General features: G+C 41.8%; 1 protein-coding gene and 1 long non-coding RNA gene across 2 annotated transcripts in view; one reads left to right on the top strand and one right to left on the bottom strand.

The window, feature by feature from the left end:
• si:dkey-112m2.1 (transmembrane protein 132C) overlaps positions 1-20670 on the top strand; it is a 124116-nt gene that overhangs the window by 28383 nt on the left and 75063 nt on the right. Inside the window, exon 3 of the mRNA XM_068574828.1 lies at positions 13679-14603. Coding sequence (XP_068430929.1) covers positions 13679-14603 — 925 coding nt within the window. The remainder of the gene's footprint in view (positions 1-13678; positions 14604-20670) is intronic.
• LOC137783564 (uncharacterized) lies at positions 10480-11261 on the bottom strand. The gene is made up of 2 exons (XR_011077352.1): positions 11177-11261; positions 10480-10679 (listed from the first exon to the last, which is right to left on the bottom strand). It is a non-coding gene; the product is annotated as an uncharacterized lncRNA (long non-coding RNA).

The following is a 20670-nucleotide window of genomic DNA, read 5'->3' as shown; positions in this document are numbered from 1 at the left end:
TAATGCATTGAATTTGATCATGTCTCATTAAGGGACGCCAAAACTTGCCCGACTTCTGCATTTCATTTGCTTGAATCTGTCGCTGCGTTCTGCTCGGGGACTATTTTCCCCTCCAAAGCCAGATCTGTACTCCTAGCGGTTAAAATTGCATGGCTGTTGTCTCTGTGTGACTAAGAGCAACTGTGCTTTTATCTTTGATGGCTCTTGCTGCTGAAGTGAGAATATAAAAACAACAAGAGCTCACTGGTGGCCAGGGGCGCTGTGCCAAGCTGCCAAGAGTTGCGAGGCATGATGCCCAAAATGGCGCTCATGAACCTCTCAGCTGGGTTGTTAAAACACAACTAGCCGTTGAATGTGAGCCTTAAATAAAGACATTCCTCGTAAATCACCTGCAGTTACCGTTGAAAAAATTATACTTGCTTTGTTTATTTCCTCAGAGAACCTCCTGTCTTGCCTGGCTGGCCATCAGCTTTGGTTTATATTTCGTCCTGGGAGCCGTGATCAAAGTCGAGAAGAGTCTTTGTTTTAACAGGGCCTGTGTGAATACAATGAATTTGTTCAGGGCACACATTCGTGTCAGATCGATTCAAACTAACATAAACAAGCGAGTTCTCTTGTGCTGGTACTTAGGAAAGGTCATTAACTTTGAATGAAGAATCATTTTGAGTTCCCGGTTCGGTCTGCGATGTTAATAGGTGGCTTGGATATTGATCTGCTCTCATCAACGGAGTGCTATTCTCTGAGAGCCTGCTTGGCTTTTTGGACACCCTGACATGCGATATGAATACCAATGCATGGAAGCACAAATACGCTCATGCGCATGGCATTAGAGAAAGTCAAGAGAGTTGTTGGTAACTCGCGGGCCAATTTAGCGGTGTGATGCTCTTCTTACTGAACCATTTGCATTTCTCCTAATTGCCATACCAGCAGTGTTCCTAACAACGAGCTTACCTCATTTGCCCCTTTGGAAACCAGGTTCATAATATTATTGAGAATCTGGATGATAAACAGCATGAAACAAACCAAAATGGAGCCAAAAAGTTGTCTGTATCATGTTTTTGACTAATTTCCTATGTGAACGTGCTAGATTTAAGATCATGAAGGTGTGTACACATAGTGCGGTAGGCTAAAGAAAAAAATAAGTGGGATTATGATAATGTACATTTGTAATGTCACCCAAATGAATATATATATATATATTCAAATATATGAAGAGACAAAGAAAGAGATGAATTATTTCTTGAAACTATGATGGAACAACAGAAGAGGCTATAACTAATAGTCATGATGGTTCTATGGCTATACTTGTAAACACAGCAATGCTTTGAGCTAAATATAGTATGAGTATAACATGTTTACAATGGCAGTTATCATGTTTAGCAAGTATATTGTTTGCCGAGTTCACCATTTGAATCATAACCCAAATGACCTAACCACAGTGAAGAATGGAAACTTCGACCGTATATTGGTGCTGAAGAAAAAGGTAATAAAATTCATCCTCAGGGCTACAGGTGATGTCTGTAGCAAATGTCATGGCAACCCATCTAATAACTGTCTTTTATTTCGCACTAAATAAAGTCATGGGATGGGCTCCATCGTCGTCATCTCCTAGCAATCGTGAATGTTTTCCATGAATCATGATTGTGCAGCGTTTCGTGGCAATCCATTCAGTATACAGCGTTCTATGAATAAATGGAAACACTGACCTGCTGATGGTGCACAATGAAGAATCAGCTGATTGTCAAATTCAATAGGACTTATCTTCTGAGGTCTTTGCACGTCTCTACTCAATTTCACGACAACCCATTAACAATTCATTGGCAATTTGTTGTTCCTCTGCTTCAACTTTTAAATTGGATTCAGCCTTCAGCCATGACGGTCGTATGAACCAACACAGGGTGGCTGTAGTTCAAAGGTTGGCTATATGTTTTGTCTCAGTCTACACAAAAAAAATGAAACCTTTGTTATAACCTAAAACGTAATTGAAAAAGTTGTCCAAAAATAACTTGTAATTACGTGAATGAGGCCGATCATTAAGGCTCAATTTAGGTCACTGTTGCAATCTGCAGGGATATTTGCAGTGCCACTTAACCACATCCTATTGCTTGGTTCTGGTCATGTTATGTTTTAATTTAGCCCGCAGTTCAACATTTTGTTAAACGGATTTCATAGTCAACTTAATATTAAAAGAGCTTAACGAGTTCCTTCACTTTTCAAATCCCTCATTGTGAGATGCTGTGAACGATGAGCAAAAAGGCTTTCTGAAAGACATTCTCTTCCTTAATGCATGAGTCAAAAAGGAGTTCATCAGTGACTGTTCCGAGTTTCTATTTTAGTCTTAGTCTTAGTATATCTTACATGTACAGCAGAGGTAATTGCAATTTGGAATCAACACACATGCAGCACTTCTATAAAAACTGCATCACCTCTATTAAAAGAAAAAAGCAACTCTCCAGTTGATACTTTGAAACACTGAGAAACATTAAAACGTAGAGATGTGTTTTATCTGGCTAGCAGTGTCTGTCCAAGATCTGCTGTAGTTTAATGCTTTAATATCCTGCACGCATCGTCTATTTTTCATCACCTCAACAGCTGGAAATCAGTGAACATACAAAAGGTTTCAAAAGAAATGACACACTTAGATCAAGTTGGCTTTGAAATGATTAAGCAATGCATATTTGTCACGTTTTGCAGAGAACTTCTCTCGATGGCTTTAGTTCGATATTGGGTGTAGTGTGCTGTTGCCCACTCACTTTTATTAGACACCCATCACTGAAAAAACCTGAGTGAATGGTGTTGAAGGTTACCTTGCTAATGGAATGCGTCGTGATAAGACTTAAGAATCACCTGTCAGCGGGCGCTCAGCTCAAAGAGTTTTAAAGGCTTTTAAAGGAGTCTTTAATTAAGTTTTAGGATGAGTTATAGTCTAAATGTTTCAAGTGCTAGGGATCTAAACTAATATTGTCATTTGTTGGGTTCAGGTATGATTTAATGAAAGATTTTGAGTCTTTAACACCAGGGAATCTTTTTTTTGGAGGCATATTGAGAACATAAGCCACACTGATAGGCACTGCTGCTGAACTACATAATGCTCTTGTCCTTTTTCTTTTTCTACAGGACAATTTGGTTTTGTCGGCCTCACTGAGACATCAAACTTCTCATCCTTGTGTAAGGAAAAAAACACTCAAGTCAAGAATGCCACTCTACTTCTCCAACAGCCCTTTCTCACCACTGTATAATTTTCAAAACCTGGTATCATGGAGAGCACATAGAGATGTCCTTTTGCTCATCTGACATAGGCACAAAGAGCAAAAAAAGAAAACTCTCTTGTAGTTGTACCATCTAGAAGATGATTAAATAACAGGTTGTCGATCTCTTCCTCGATATGGTTCTAGATTTACTCACTTGCCTATGATGAGTAACCTTAAGGCATTGTTTTAAACTTATTTCTACCATGACTTATGGACCAAAGAGAGACAGCTTACCACCGTGACGTAAAGACATTTTATCATGCACGGCATCTTATTTTATGACCAGCTGTAAAAATGGGAAGAAACTCTCAGTAAAGCTTTTCCTCAGCAAAAACCCAAGGCGATCGCAATGTAATTATCTGACTAAACCTTTCACAGCTTCTGTTAGTCACAAAATCTGGCAAGAGGAGGATGAGGCTGACAAATAAAACTAGGTCTGAGCATTGAGTGAAAATGATAGACAGCCCTTCTCTTGGCATCTTTATTTCCATTTCCCGCTTATTCCCCCAACCACTAAGCTCACTCAAAGACTAAAATTTCTCTGTGGCACTTATGGGGGAGGATATGGATAAAAAAAAAGCATGCCGTGAGCGTTGCTTGCTGCAGGGAGAGACCTCCGAGTTCATCTCATTTCAGAGTTTCTGAGCAGCAGCAGAATGACTGTGTCTGTTCTCTCCCTCTGCTCCTGCTGGAGCGTGCCGTGGACTTCCTCAGGGCCATGCAGACCAGACTCCTCTCTTCCGTGCTCTTTACCTCCTCACTGCTGTCAGCGCAACTCTCCTCCAGCGCCACCGATCCACAGTCCACTACAGGCCACAGTGCCTGTGCCAGGGGCATCTTACTACAGACACACCTTTGCACTCAAAACATGCATCTGAGCCATCCTTGCAGATACCACAGTTGGAACTTTGAAGGCTGAACATTGGATCATCTGCAATTTGACCAGCGGGGTGCATGCTGCATCAAAAACGTTATTTTCCATTGATGGAGTTTGCCTGAGGCTGCACGACGGTCGTCTCTAAGGAGTTCCAAGTGTTCATGCTCACACTCGCTTACGCACACTTCGACACACATAAATACATAACAAAGCAGCACAGATCCGACATTCATATACATTTACAGCACAAGCATGCACATTGAGACAAATCCACACATACAAAGACAAATCACACAGTATAGAACGTGTCCAAATCTCCTCCCTCCTGTTGCCTTCTTTGCGTCGTAGGTTTGCATTGTGTGGTCTGATCATTGGATTTGGACTCCCAACCGCTTAAACCTCAACACACATGCTTTCACACGCAGCATACTCATTATACTGAGGCGCATAAACTCCCCCCAACGACTCCTGTTTCAATCCCCTCTCCACCAGGCAGCAGATACAGCGATACCTTGAGTTGTACAAATTCAGAGGCAATGTGCAATTACCGCCATCCGCAGACCACATTGCAACCATCCTGGCCTACTTTGACCATAACCCTGTTGTGAAATATCCATCTTTTCCATCTCTGTTCTCCGGTATTGCCATGTCGAGCCAGAGATTTATTTTTAGCCTCTCACAACCAATCGTATTCTCTCATCCATATTAAGGAAAATTTAAACTCAAGAGCGCGTCTGTGACTGAAGACGCAGTCACTTACCTTGACAGCCCTTTTCACTTACAATTTCTGCGACCTGTTATTATGGAGGGCCCTGTAGACTTGTCCTTCTGTCAATGTGATATGACGATAAGAAAAAAAAACTCTTTTATAGAAAAAGATGCAATACGAGTCTGTCATTCTCAACTTTTCCACCTGTCTATAGGATAATAAAATAATAAACGTCTCAGTGCTGTTTGGAGGAGACAGCTGTCGAGCGTCCGGCCATCATCTTTATTTCTCATATTTGAGAACCCGTGTTTATATTTGCTATTTTGGGATCTTCCAAAGCTTGGCAAAGAAGGATTTCTTTTTAATATATGAAGACACCTGTGCATTGCACTCCAGTATTACAGGTAAAAATCTGTGTAATATCCTGGTATTCTTCTGAATCTTTAGCCAAATGCTTGCAAAGGTACTACCACAGCACCTGAAGCACATTGAGTAATCAAACTGGTGATAATTGGAATGAATGATTTTTGTTTTCTAAATAAAAAAATGTGATAATGAGAGACTGTGAAAGTAAAGTGTGCCATTATTTCTCCATTCGAGCGTTTGTATTTATAGACAGTAAGTGATTACACTGAATTCCTGCCCATCCCTTCTTCTGAACATAATTAATATGGTGGTTTGCATTATTTGAGTTTCTGAAGCAGCTGCAGTGCCTGATGTCCAAGGCCCATTGACTTTCTCACAATGTAACCTTGCTGGAAATGCCAGATCATTACTCACCCTGCTGCTTTTTTTCCCCCCACTCACTGCATTATTCTTATCCACTTAACCACATCTGATTTCATATATTTGTACCAAAAAAACATCCCCGGTGTATGGTATACCTGCGATGGATTCACTTGGATGTGATTACCAAGTGCAGAGAGTCTTTGTTATTTATGACGCTGGGTCTCCTCCGGTCTATAGCGCGCCACCGCATCATCTGTCAATGTCACTATTTTAGTTTGACTGACTTTCAAAAAGCTGGGTATTCACTGAAGGAGAGCTGTTCACATTCATTTGCTCACATGGGGCAATCTGTAGTCTTAAATGAGGAGAGCAGAGCCCACATGTTTGAGCTGAAGCCTTCGATTGCCCCTGTGGGTGCTCTCGTAAGAAGGCTAACTGCTCCTCTGCTCCGCTCAGCACATTTGGCCCCGTTCCTTCAAGAGCTCCCGTCTCCCAGTTCATCTCGTCTTAACAACCACCGACTCTTGAGTTACTCCCTGCTTCGCCCATTCGCCTCCTCCCTCCCTGACACTGTACGACGCACAAACACTAGGCCCACAGGCAATGGACAGAATTGAAGTGTCATAAAAAGCACATTTGTGTCCCTAATGTGTCTTCAAGGCAGAAAGCTTGGAGGTTGTTTTCCTCTCTGCACAACTAGCGGAGTGCTGTTCATTGCTGTTGCTCAGTAACCCCACCAGGGAGATGTGATGCCTCGCAGAACGAGTGGGAAAAATGTTCTTTATGCAGACAAAGTAATGTTTGGAAGCCGCAGGAAGTTTTCCCCAGTTGGGCATAACTAATGCGCAAACGGGAGGTTTATCTTTTTCATTTCCATTTGTGTTTCTTTAAGATTCCCGTAACGTTGAAATACATTATTTTCAGGCGAGCAGAGACGGAGGATGGATTTTAAATGTCATTCTTAGCAGTCGTTACCTTTTGGATCTAATTGAGGCGGCTTGTGGTGCATCACATTGGCTGTTTAAGAAACGACAGCTTACAAACAATTCATTTCCAGCATTGTTTTGACCATGTAATATGTAATTACTCTCTGAGGAGGCTGCTTTTGTGCTGCCATTGATGATAGATGTAGCAGCCTTTTGATTTGTTATTTACTTTTATATCAAAGAGCGTGCAAAAATGTGCAGTTTTCAAATTTGGGACCATGACTTATAAACGGTCACCTCCAATAGACCCAATACTGGTAGAAAACCTGGTCAAAGCATGCCAAACTGTGTCTTTCTAAGTCTCTTCAGGCTAAAACATCATTTATTTTACTAAATTAGTTATTGTAGAATGCCAAAGAAAGAAAATGTTCATTTAATCATCTATATTCCCATAAAGAGGGGTTTATAACAAAGGCATACATTTATCTTAGGCGTATTAAACATTATCCCTAACCCCTAATGAACACACAGAAGATGTTAAACCCTAATTAAGCCTTTGTGATGAATTCGTCTTGATTGTTAAGCGATGCGCATTTCCTGCCAGTGCTTATAAGATTGTAAATTCCTATGCGTGAGAGAAGAATGCCTTCCACTCTCCTCAAGCTTAACATTAACAGTCCCAAAGGAATGTGGCATGTGGCCTTGCTAATATATCTTTATTGACGTAATTGTGTGCTTGGAAGGTGAGATGAGAGGCAGGTGCTTGGGAGAGAGAGAGAGAGAGAGACGACAAGCGTACTGTAAATTACTTTTGTGCCGTCTTGTGGGAATTTATCGACGGAAATGACCCAAAGGCCATTCTTGGAAGTAAAGAAGCCATACGATTTGTCAGAGATGAAAACAACTCAGGTTTTGAAGAAACACGAGGCTTCGGCTTATTGCTGATATCTGAAAGCTATGAAGCCCTGCCCCATCCATCTTGGTTGGGTCACAATACTTCATTTTCCCTCATTTCTCTGAAAGGGGAAAATATGATTCCACCTATCGATTGCTGCATGAATGTGTTGCCTAGTGATGAAAGATGAGGTGTGCTTTGCTTTTATGTGATCAGATTAACCTCCAGCTGGGAGTGGGCTCTCTGCTCTGCCCTGGTTCTCCTGCAGTGTCAGGGTCCATGTGATGGGCACTTAGAAGGATTAGTGTCGCTGTGTGCTTTGTTTGTGTTGAGCTATCACCCAGGACATTTCACTAACCAGGGGATTATATTGTCAGCCACTGAAGACAGTTTTATATCTAGTAGCCTGCACTGCATTTAGGAGTGCCCAAAGTGTGCTTTTAAGATTGTAAATGGATGAGCCTAATGAATATTATGCATAATGGACATTCTTCTTCTTGGCTCATATATAAACTCCGTTCAGAAAGAATGTAAATGGATGACCTTTTTTGGTTTTTGAATAGGATAGTATTATTGTAGTAAAATGTTAGATTAAATTTGTTAAAACCCATTCTCAGTCAATACAGCAATTAAAATAGTTTGGCGGGTTTTCAATAGCTTAGCTGATTGCCGTGCTGCTCAGAGGTTTTGGAGACATTCAGCCTCCTCTTCCCTTTGTGCGCCCACAAGACTAGATCAGAAACTGTCTCTGATAAGGGTTTTAAACTTCTTGACTTTGCCAATGGCATTTTCTCCATCAGAGCAGCAGTTGACATTTATATCCAGCCCTCCATGTACCCCAAATACCCTTTACATCCTATTGTTCTGTGGCTGAAAATAAAGAAGTTATGTCTCATACTGACTGAGAGTAGGTCTATTGATGGTGACTTCAAGGTCCCCTCAGCAGTCCCTCTGCAAAGCAAGCTCCCACATGTTTAACAAAAGAAAATGCCACAAAAAGATCACATCTTAATGTTTTACCTTGTGGAAAAATGTGGTATCTCACAGAGCTTTATAAATGTCACGATTAGAAGACAAAACATGATTTGCCTCACTCAACACTGTCAGTAAAGTGTTGGCACTTCCTGATATAAAAGTGGGATTAGAGAGGAGCTGATAACAGCATCGAACATCATGAAAATTACACTTGGCAGTTAGTTTAACATGCGTCTCGAGGTGATTTTTGGAGCCTCTAATTTATATTTCACAAGAATTGGAAATACCTAGGTCCATCTGCGTACTTAGTCCTCGAGGCTGCTGAAAAGATGTTGTTATAATGACTGACATTAGGCAGTTCTGTTGAAAGATACGGAGGGACTCATTTAAGCATGAAATAAATAACTCTTTACAGTCAACATCAAACTGTGTAAAAGGATGAATGAAAGTTCACAGGCATCTTGATTTAAAGAGGTCTTAAAACACTAATCTTCCAAAACTAAATCACACATGTACTGTTTGGATTTGTAAAGTGTACTGCTATGCTTGCGGCTATAGTTAGCTGAGTGGCGACAGCGGAGACTATTGTTTACCATTGTTGCCATTCATCTCACCCAGATACAACAGATACAAACGTTTTTCTGATTCGGTATTCGGGTAGAACATTTCTTTTTTTTTTTTGATTGGCTGATGAGTGGCACCTCACGGCAGAACTCCAGGGGATTCAGGAGACGTGCTTGATTCCTCCATGGTGAGGTCAGCGCAACCAGGTCATGTTTGCGTGCTGCGGCACATTAAATAGCCTAGAGTTGGTTTTTTTAGCGTGAGAAATATGATGTGTGGCGGGAGGGCGTGACTTAAGACCAAAATGCGTGAGAGTAACGCTCAATGCGTGGCACTTGAGAGCCGTGTATATAGCATGTTAGCATGCTGACAGGTACGAGGTAGGATGTAGGAGGTAGGATTGGCAAAGTACAAGTACAGTACAGCTGAGGCTGATGGGAAAACTATTAGTTAGCATTCTTTGTGAGTATTCTTTGACAATTCACAGTTGAGACATCGTTAGAGAGTTCGGTCAAAGTTTCTGGCAACTGTTACTTAAACATGAATAGTACATTTGAGGTGGACAACTTTCGGCTCTACATTAATCTAATTTGAGAACTTATGTGGGCTGAATAAACAGGGCCAATGTTTGTGGTTAGGAAGGAAAATGTCACCCATTGCAAAAGTGTGTGATGTGTTTTCGAGCTCAGTGGAATAAGCTATACGAAAGTTTTGCTCGTTAGCAGGATACATTAATTGCGGTTTTGGTCTTTGCATTGGACTTCTGAACCTTAAGAAACATGTGGAACATTGCCCGACTTTTCCTTTGAGACCGTTACAGACCAAAACAGAACTGTAGAAATAAAGTTAAAACGATTTATGTACAGACAAACGGAGGGACCAGATTTAGATTTCCCATGCCGGCCTTGTCAGGGACCACTTGTGGTTGTTGTATTTTTTGCAGTGTGAAATGAGACGGTAGGAGTTGCATCAGCTGGCTGGAAAGCAGTGAACTCTTACAGGTGTTCCTAAAGCAGGCAAGTGCAATGCTGTGTTTCTGATGGCTCTCTAAGAAAAAATGAATTTATTTCAGAACTGAATGTGAGCCATTTTCCTCATCTCTTGCTGTGCTGTGATCTTTTGACTTTTTCTGAACACTTGACAAAAAGTCAATGCACCATCACTTCCAAACTCCATCCCCCGTTGCTGTTCGTTTTCCCACCACTTACTTCGGACACCTCTCCCTCTACAGATTTCATATAAGAAAATCTGTTTGATGAATGTATTACTGAAGTCAGGCCAACTTAATATGTTTGATCAGGGACTAGTTGCAATATTCACACGTGCTGGAGGATAAAGATAGGATGAGAAGAGGAGGAGGGAGGCAAGATGAAGGGATTATATTTCTTGGGTGAAGTTTTACTTAGGTCGCCAGGGACAAGAACAGGTGATTATAAGAAGCGCTTTGAATGTAAGCCACACATGGTGGTCTTGGGGACGTGAATGCTTCAATACAATTTTGAGAGCTTATTTTAAAAGTTGGTTGCTGCATACTGTAGGAATTCCATGGGAAATACTTTAAATGCATTTTAATTTGGAGTCCATTGCTTCTGTGGGCCCCCCTGGCTCACACCACATGAATATAACATCAAGACATTACATCCTGATTCGAGCATCTGTGTGATGATGAGGCCGGTCCGGTTCAGCCGCATGTGTGATTTGCGCTCAGACTCCTCGGCCCACGTCCTGAGGGGTTGGCAGTGCCCAAGAAATCCTGCACAAGAGTTTACAGCCAGGATTTACCACAGGGGTTAAGTTATCAGCACAAATCATCCCCTTTTTCATTTGCAGAAACAGTCCTGCAGACATGATTTACAAGTACAGTAGCTGCAGACATGAAATCCAAGGGCAACTCAAAGCTGCAAATCACCCGGCTTTGCCTCTCTATTCAAGACGTCCGATTGGTGTCAAGGAAAGGGACATATTCTAAATCTGAAGTTGCAAATTACAACTTTTTTTTTCTCCAGATGTAATGAGTATTATAGTAGTTATAGTATTATAGTGTCATCTGTGTCATAAGTGGAAAGTAGGACACTGTGTCACATTTCCCACAGAAGACGGAAGACGAGAAAATCCTCTTACTGTGCGGTAAGCATGATCCAGCAGCAACTGAGAAACCGCTCCCCTCCGTACATTGCTCTCTGTCTTGTCATTTTAAAGTATAAACATCTTTCTCTCAGTCAAAACTGTGTACCAGCAATAGACACTCACTGTGAACAGCCTCAGTGGATGTCTTTACATCTGTCTGTATTCCTTCCCATCAAGGATCCAGTGGGGTATAAAAATACAGGTTAACTCTGGAGTCTAAGTAGTTTAAAGAAGCTCAGCAACACGAAAACATACAAAGAAGCAACTGTTTCCATAATAGTGCAACTGATTTATATTTATAATTCATCTCCATGGCTTTGTTAACCATATAAGTGTCAGACTTTTTACCTTTTTAAAGTGGTTGTAAGGAAGAGAGCTCTGTAATTAGGTTCAGCTGTGTGACAACACAATGACTTGTGCTGCGGTAGGGACGTGTTTTGAAAAAAAAAACAAATGTGTTTATTTGAGAATCTAATAGACTTGTTCAGAGAAATAAAACCAGCTTCTTATGGCTGGATATGAAAGTCATAACCAATAAAGAAGGATCAGAGATTAGCACAGCGATCGATTCATTAGGCACCCTATTAGGCTGGGTTACAGTTGGACACAGCGCCTTAAGCTAAGAGGTACCTAATGAAAATAGCATGTTAGCACCAGGAGCTTTCTATAGCTTGCCCTATTGCTTTAAATTGCCTGGTGCGTGGCACAGACATGATATCCTTTTTCCACTATGCTCTCCTTATGAGAGGTGATTATTATATGGGTATATGAGGTCATTTTCTTCAATGATATATATGTATATATATGCACACTTATCTCCTGAAGTCTGCATGTCGAAGTTCAGATTCAATGTTATTGAAGGACCAGGTTTTGTATTTGTATCCTAAACATTGAGGTAAAACAGGGTTTTGAGAGCAGGGTTGTTTCCTCCTACGTCCGATTCTAGTTCGGTCCATCTGGCCGAAGCCAGTCATTGCTGTGCTGCCATGGATCATCACAAATCACTGTCACGCCACGTCTACAACAGCACAGAGACTTCGGGACAGAAAATCAATGGGCTCTCATGGGCCACTCCATCAGTCCAAATATCTGGAACTTGATGGGGAAGAGAAAGAGGGGGAGGGGAAGATTTACAGGACGGAGAGTGGGATGGAAACAGGTTTGAAGTATTTAGGTGAGGTGAGGTTGGATGGGCATGCAGGATAGTTAAAGATAGGAGTGTGCCGTGATGTGAGAAAAAGCAGAAAGACAGAGAGAGACAACAAATGCTGGGTATCATTGAATGTTTTCTAGATACCAGTGCCACTATGACATCTGAGTAATGTTACCAATACAAAACAGATCTTTTTTTTCTTTTTTCAATACCTTAGTACAGAGATTTCTAAGCTGTGAGACACGTCTCCTCAGACGCAAGAGAGTTAAAGGGTGTGTGAGCTGAAAGGGACAAGTGCATGTTGGTGTTCTAAAAACAATGGGAAGTGAGACATGTAGTTTGGACTCATTATTTGCCTGAGCATTAGGGATATGAATCATAAACGTCTTTTTATTTTGCCAAATTAAGCCAAATTTCTAAGTGGATCAATGTCAATTTATTTGTCTAAATACAAACTGATAAAAGTAGAAGTTTTTCAATTAGATATGGACATATTTGAAGTAAAGAAAAATGATAATTCCTAACTCCATACAGCATATGCTATGCACTAATTGCCTTCATATACCGTTTTTTGCAGCAGTACCCTTTTGTACTAAAGGACATTTTGCATTATGTGCAAAGAGACGATATCAATCAAAATGCAGTGCTGAAATGCCTATTCAACTTCACAAAGAGAAAGCAATATTGTTTTCCAAGATCCACAATTAGTTGTATTGTTTTACAGTAGTGAGTAACTCCTACTTTTCCTTTGTGCATTGCATTGACGGATTCAAATGCATATTAACAGCACTTAATGTCTGTAATTGTATCCCTTTTCACTGTGTGACATAGTCTAAACCTGATTATAATTACTGTTTGGAGGGTGAAGTTGGATCTGACCTGGCATTTGAGGCAAACTTTTTATATCCGACAGTATTGAAGCATAAAAGGCAATTGGAATGAAGGAGGAAGGGATGTAGGAGGGAGACAAGAGATAAAGTCATAAGAGGAAAAAACTAAATCAAAAGACGAAAAAATTGAGGGAGAGGAAAACAGATTGTCGCATTGAAAAGGATCGAAGGCTGGAGGGAATGCGGACAAAACTGATAAGCGAGATGTTCAGAAAGACGTTTTGAATTGGGTCTAACAAATTATTTTAAATAAGAGCAGCGGCTCATGAAGGTGATATCATATGGAAATGTCTCCAACAAACCATTTAACATTCACTGCAAGAAGTGGCTGTAGATATGATTGCCTCAGGTTGCAGGCAATGCATGCAAATGTTATGTTAAATGTGGTCGCGAGTTATTTCCTCCAATTTTTTCTCATTCTGCACTTTGATTTCACGCCTGGCTCGGGTTTTGTTGATAGGGTTAAGACAATGAATCTTCATCATGCCGCTATAAATACCATGATGCATGACCAGAAGTGGATTACTCCAGGTGTTTTTACTTCAGTTGTTGAAACTGAGTCATTTTGTCTCTTTGTTTCAGTGGTGGATAGCAAGGTGATCCTGGAGGGCCTGCAGAGGTATGGCCCCACGCCAATCTATCTGCCTGTCAGCTACCGGATCCTCAATGCAGAGTCAGCATTCTTCCTACAGGAGGCAAACCAGGACTTAATGAGGAACTCAAGCCTGCAGGCTCGCACCGAGTCCTTCTTCATCCACCAGGCCCGGCAGATGCCCTTTGTCAATGCCAGCTACGGCCCGCTGTCTGTCCAGCATCCTGTCCCTCTGGAGCTGCTGCAGACCGCACCAGGGCCATTTAACACCCCCCCTTATACGACATCGTCAATGCCGACATCGGCATCATCGTCGCCTCTCTTCACATTCAACTGGAAGGTCCACACCTATATCATCAGCGAGAGGATTCACCCCAGTTGGCCAAAGGTTCAGGTGCTGTTCTACATTGCAGGGAGGGACTGGGACGACTACAGCGCCATCCACAAGCTGCCCTGCGTCCGGATGTTCGCCTTCCACGAGACTCAAGAAGTGCGTGGAACGTGCAGGCTCAAAGGTGAGCTGGGGATATGTGTTGCCGAGCTGGAGCCCCTCGCCAGCTGGTTCAGCCTGCCCACTGTCAGACCGGGAAGGCAGAGGGTCTCCGAGCAGGCGCAGGGCACTGCTGTGGAGCTCTACTACATGGTTCAAACCACAGACAGCGGCGACTGCAGCTCGGAGGATTCAAGAAAGGGCAGCTCTGTTCACCCGGACCAGCAGAGGCCGATGGGCTATTTCGCAGGGCACACGCCGATGCAGCGCATTGGGAGCGTCAGGCTGTTTCAGCCGCTGTCGGAGCTAAAGCTGGACAATAACTTTGTGGTGATGGCCCCCTCCAAACCCATCCGGCAGAGAGAGACACTCTCAACCTTTCTGGCTCTGTCCACGCTGTCTTCAGTGCCAATTTTCACCCTCAGGTGAGTCAGCCTCCTCCTGGGAGAACAGTTAAGTCTGCTGCATGACTGATTATCTCTCACTCTCTCCAAACTCATTTAAACAGACATCATTGAGCATAAAAGCAGTTAGAAAGGGCACTGGTAGACTCTTAGAGGAAGCAGCAAGGATAAATAACCTTCCGCAGCCACAAATCTGACAATACACGTCAACATTTACGTCTACCCATCTGTCATGTATGTGTAAATCACGCAAGAGGAGGACATTCTTCATCAATGGTTCTCTGAGTCATACACTGAAATGAATTTGCTGGCAACACAGTCACAGTACTACGATGTATTTACTACATGGCACTGTCATGGTTTAGAAATATTACTTCTTCCAGCATGTTTAATCACAAATAATCTGCAGCAGGCAAAATCAGGGATTAATCTCTGATATTAGAGATTAGAAAATGTGTGTATGATAAGCCTTTGCTTTGCCACACCAGACTCCAGTCCACAGACAATGTTGCCATGACACTGCTAGTCAACAGCCCGGCATCAGTTTTGACATTAATCCTGTTTATTTAGGTCATTTGTCTACTCATCAGAAAAACATGATATCATGAATTTAAAAAAAAAAGGCGTTAACAAAACAGCGGTGACCAAGACTCCCCTCATGTAATCAATTATCTTGCCTTATTGTGTGGAACAACACAGACAGACAACACTCAAGATGTGTTTTCCTGCTTTGCTTTTGCAGAGTAAATGTTTATTTCAGCCAGCAGGCGTTTTTGTGAAATAACATTGTTTTAGTGACAAAGAAAGAGCTCGCCATATGACAAACTGTCTCTGGATAAAATCCAAAGCTCTTGGCTGTTATTTTAAAGTTGTATCGAAAGTGAGAGCAAAAGAGGTTCAACTTAAGTAAAAAACTAAAAAAGTTTGAAGAGATATTTTTGGGGTTCACAGTTAAGGTCTCATGCTATGGTTTGGTATCTCTTTTATAATATATCTTGTATTAGTTATTTACGCTGCATCTGGCTTCGACAAAATTATAATCTTCTATCTGAAAACAAACCCCAAAATTAAACAGGCTTCCATTAAGAGGAGATTTATTGACTGCTAAAGATTAAATACATACATATTAAAATTGCAATGGCTAAAGTGCTTTACAGAGACGGTTTGTTTGTGTTTATTGTAACCTTCCAAGTCATTTTAGTGAAACATTACAGATATATTGTGGTGCCTTCCAAGCTAACTCTTTGACAATCCGGAGGGGATTGCTTTGAATGGATAACATCTTAATTATACCCTTGTGCATTTTATGAAGATTGTTTTCATATACTCACCTTCAAAATTGCCTGTCTGAGGAGATCTGAGGTGTTTCCACCCAACAACAACAACAAGGTAGTTATTGATTCATTGAGCTTTGTCTCACACAAATTACCATTCAAAGTGACTGCGATTGCTCCTTGTTGTGTGATGCAAATTAAGGTGTAAGGAATATGCATTCCACGGGCTACTTTAATGCCTGAGATCTAAATCATGGCAGATGAAGCAGTTAGCAGCCTCAAAGTGGAGCTGTGACAGAGAGCCCTGGCAATTTGTCAACCCTGGGTGAGCAGGAAATCTGCCAAAAAGCCTCATTGCTTTTCCTCTTGCTCAAGTGATGATGAACTCCCATGAAGTATTAGCGCTCTCGCAGTGTGTGTTTATCACATTTGTCAGCATGTGTGTAAATGGAAACTTTAAAGACGATATTTTTCTCTCTGTGGCATTTTGCACCAGTATTGCACCCCGATCGTTCAGAAGTTCATCTTTTTTATGTTTTCCGTTGGGATGGGACTTCAAATTCCACCAAAAATACCTCATTAGCAACCGAAAGATTAAACCTCAAAGTGATGGAAAATCACATACTACTTTACAGCACTTGACTGCCAGCTTACCAGACTCTGTAATTGAACACCCGGACGCTGATGATTAATCTCGCCTCCACTTTGTTGTGCTTTGCTTTAATGATACAGGGATAAACCTGTTGCTATTCAATGACTTTTTTCTCTCAGTTGTTGGACTTCCTGATAATAAAAAAAACTTTACTTGAAAACACCCTTAAAGCACTAGATATTCCCGTGATGGCGGCATAAATTCACATTCTGATCACAGGAGGTGGGGGCTGGAGGGGGTGTGAGAGTGTGTGGATCTTTGTTGTGTGGAACACTGTATGTGTTTGCAAACTGTCGCCCAGTGTTTGACTACCCACTGGTGTGGGTGTGTGTTTATGGACAGTTTACTTTACAAGTAGCTTTTGTGAGTTTCTTCTAGTGGCAAAGGCATCATTAACTATTTATGTACTCTGGAGTTATACTCTTCTCCTCCCCATTAACACCCCCCACCCCCTCCCATCCATTTCCACCCCTCTCCTCCAACACAGTCTCGTAGTCTCGTCAGCCGTCTTGCGTGCGTCGCCCAAAACTTCTGACTATCCGGCAAAGCTACGCGAGCCGTTCGCAGCCCGCAAGACTGCGATTAGCCTGCTCACCCCATCCTTTCTGAGTCTCGCATTTCCGGTTTCATAGGATAATACCGCAGGTTTTAAAAGCCACAGCAAAAACACGAACAATGGATCCAGTTGAAGAACGTTTGGCTGAGGAGGTCCGCAAATATGAGCATTCATATAACCCGTCTTTGACGGAGTATAAGGACACGCAGATGGCAGTAAATTCCTGGAGGGAGATATCGGTGAACGTCGGTGTGCAGGTCGACTCTAAACGGTCGTTGCGCCACCTACTGTTCTGGCGTATGGAAAAGGGACGGGAACTATAAACCAAAACGAGTCCGTCGATGCAACTGCGTGGCCAGCCGCAGTTGCAGTTGCAAGAGTGTTTATCGCCCTTAACTCGTGACAAAATAGTCTCTCTGGACAGCCTTTATTCCAACATGTGCTTCTGTAAGCTGGAATAAGTCTATTTTTCTTTTTTAATATGACTGTAAAACCCTTGAGGACATTGGGAGGATAATTGGATGCCACCTTTGACCTCACCATATACTGTACAATCAGCAGCCGCTTACATGCACACGTACCATTAAATTTAGTGGACTGCCCATCCATACTGGTTACGAGAGACCATCTTGCGATAGGATTACACCTTCATTGACTTCAAATTGAGTCAGGGGTGATAAGTGTGTGTGTATATGTGTGTGGAAGGGGCCGTGAAGCTAATGCCCCTCCTCTAACTCGACGACTTTCACTTTGAAATCAACTTCACACCTTTACAATTTCATGACTGTTTCTTACACAGAAATCTGTCCACAGACAAATGGAAATAGAAAGAAACACCTGGCAAAGTATTCAAAAGTTCCTTCAGGATCACATTTTTGCCCCGATGACTCACACAAAGACATGCGAGTAGAAAACCAGCACGGCTGGTACATTTACCAGTAGAGCTCAATCGAATAACGCAGTGTTTAAAGCCTGCAACAAATTGTTTGGTTAGAGTAAAGCTACTTTTGTTTCAGTAATACAAAAAAAACCTACAACCTTTGTGTAGGAGTTGAAACTGTTGATCAAACTGAACATCTTTTTTTGGAGCTAATTAAGGTTGCTGCAAAACATGTGCAACACTTACATTCATGACAAATAACTGACTTAATGTGAATGTTATGATGGCTGATTGTCCATCTTGATTCTATTTTATACGGTGGTAGGACAAATACCAAGACAGTCAGTATATGTGTCCTTTCAACTGTAAATCATGGCATACTCCGAATAAGACAGTAGATCTTTGTAATGTATGGCTTTTGTATTGTTCTTAAAAATAATGTGTCTTTTGATTCCAGGTCTTCATCAGTGCTGCTGTGCTCTTTCATTCGCTTCCATCAACTGTCAAGAAACAAAATAATTCATCATGAACCTTTCAGCAGCATACAAGATTATGAAATTACCTGGCATGACATCACTTCCAACGCTCCGCTATAAGTGCAGTTTACAATTTCATGACGGCATAATTTATGTTCCTGATGTGACAAAACAAATGTGAGTGATAACATTTTAAATATGTCCTTTCGTTGTCATACAATCGCCTGACCAGCCATTAGTTGCACAGCAATATCACCTAACCATAGGGCTAATTTTTGCTTTAATTATATAGAGCAGTCAGCTATATTCGATATACTCCAAACTAATGTAATTATTGTGTATGTAATTGCAGGCTGTTAACCCTAGCCGCTGGACAAACACACAGACACGACTGCACACAAAGAGTCATGAATATTCACAGACACGATCACATGTGCGCACACGGACATACAGACGCTCACACACGTACATTGCATTGGACCCGTCCCGATCCAACTGTAAAGTCATGGTGTGTTTGTCATGCTGAGGGCTCCCGGTGGGCCCAGTAATTCCCTGCCTCATTAGCTGTGGAGAGAGAGGTGTAACAGGTTGGAAAGGGGTTCTCGAGCTACTCCCTATTCAACATGCAAATGAAAACACCATTTCCTCCTGAACAAATTAACAGGCTTTTCAAAAGATAAACTGCCCCAGCTGTATAGTAATTTTGACTAAACAATCCGACATATTCCCACAGATCCCCCCAGGGGCAGTGTTGCTGATGAATGCAAATGAATTTCTAATATCTGAGAGTGCGAAGGTATGAGTACGGGGTTCCTCATACTGCGCCAGCTCAAGCAGTCAGCAAATGTTTGGTGGTTATTCGGAGATTTTGCATGTTCAGTGTTGGCGCTTTACGTGATGAAGGGCCTTCAGTTGAGGGCTTGTTTGGAGTTACTCAGACAAGAATCATGACGCAGTGCTTCACGTCAGCTGAGTCCGATCCTTAACAGGGTTCAGGATTACAGGTCGTGGGCTTTGGCTGTTTGTTATTGGTCGTTGTTCGGTGAAATATCAGCAGGAGAAAAGGTTGGAATAAAGATGTTCTCCTCAGTGTATTAGCCTTATCTCGACCTCACTCCTCTGAGAATTTGTTCTCGTTAAAGGTCACCCAAGATAGGTACGTTTCTTTTCCATTTCTATTTCTGTTCTTATCTGTACTTTTCTTAGTATTTTATCTGCCACTCTGTCTTGGTCTCTCTTTCCTCCTCTCTTTCTCTCTCTCTTTCTCCCTCTCTCTCTCTCTTTCTCTCTCTCTCTCTTTCAATACTCTTGAGTTCCCTTTGTTTTTTCTCACTAAATACCACGAAGACTCTTAACTTACTTCGAAAGTAGAGACTGAATGAATTTAGGCCGTCGGTCTTTCACCATATCCACCTTTCTTTTCTGTTTTCTTAAGTTGGGCTGCTCACCAGTGTTTACTTTAAAAACACAGACTTTCCTCATCTACTCAGTAATAAGTAATTAGTCATTTGAGGCCTGCGGAGACCGTTCACTATTTAGAAACAACTCCCTATTGGGCCCTGCCACCACAAAGCAATCACCAGTTGCCCGCAGCAAGTGATTTGAATCCTTGTATTTTATACGATAACGATTTTCCATCACTTTTCTCCACTTGAAACTGATGACTTTATTGGACATTGGAAACCCAGAACGGATCGGCCTCCCACATCCCTGCTGGCTGTCTTCATTTCTTCTTTGCTCTGTCCATCTGCCTTTGGAAAAGGCTACATGTCCCCAAGGGAATTTTGTGATCCCACAGCCTGGAAAAGGGCTGCAAGAACCCGGCTTACCAATCCGACTGACACATGCCTCTGAGAATTGTACTATCGACAGGGTCAGAGGTTGTTTCGGGTTTTCTCTCCGGTTGCTTTGAACTTGTGAAAGTCTTGCAGGCCTTTTATAAGGGCGGCAGAGGGAATGAAGGCAGCAGGAGTGGGGTCCGCCCGAGAGATTGAAGCTCCATATCTGGGCTAGGGATATGATTACAGTGTGTATAAAAAATGTGTGGTAGGTTCTGGAGGGAAGTCTGTCTGTCCCTCTCAGATGTTTCAACATGTATTAAGATACATAGTCCACCATCTGACATAAATACAAGACAGATCACTTTGTAATTAATTGATACACTGAATCAAAGCAGAATTTACACTATAAAAAGTTACTAAGTACAAAGGGTTTGAAGCCTTAAGTTCCTCAACAACTGAATGCTAAAAC

This window comes from Clinocottus analis, unplaced genomic scaffold, assembly GCF_023055335.1.
Source record: "Clinocottus analis isolate CAN_PGR_092001 unplaced genomic scaffold, fCliAna1.0.p SCAF_13, whole genome shotgun sequence".
Taxonomy (NCBI): Eukaryota; Metazoa; Chordata; class Actinopteri; order Perciformes; family Cottidae; genus Clinocottus; species Clinocottus analis.
This window is presented reverse-complemented; position numbering and strand designations above follow the sequence as displayed.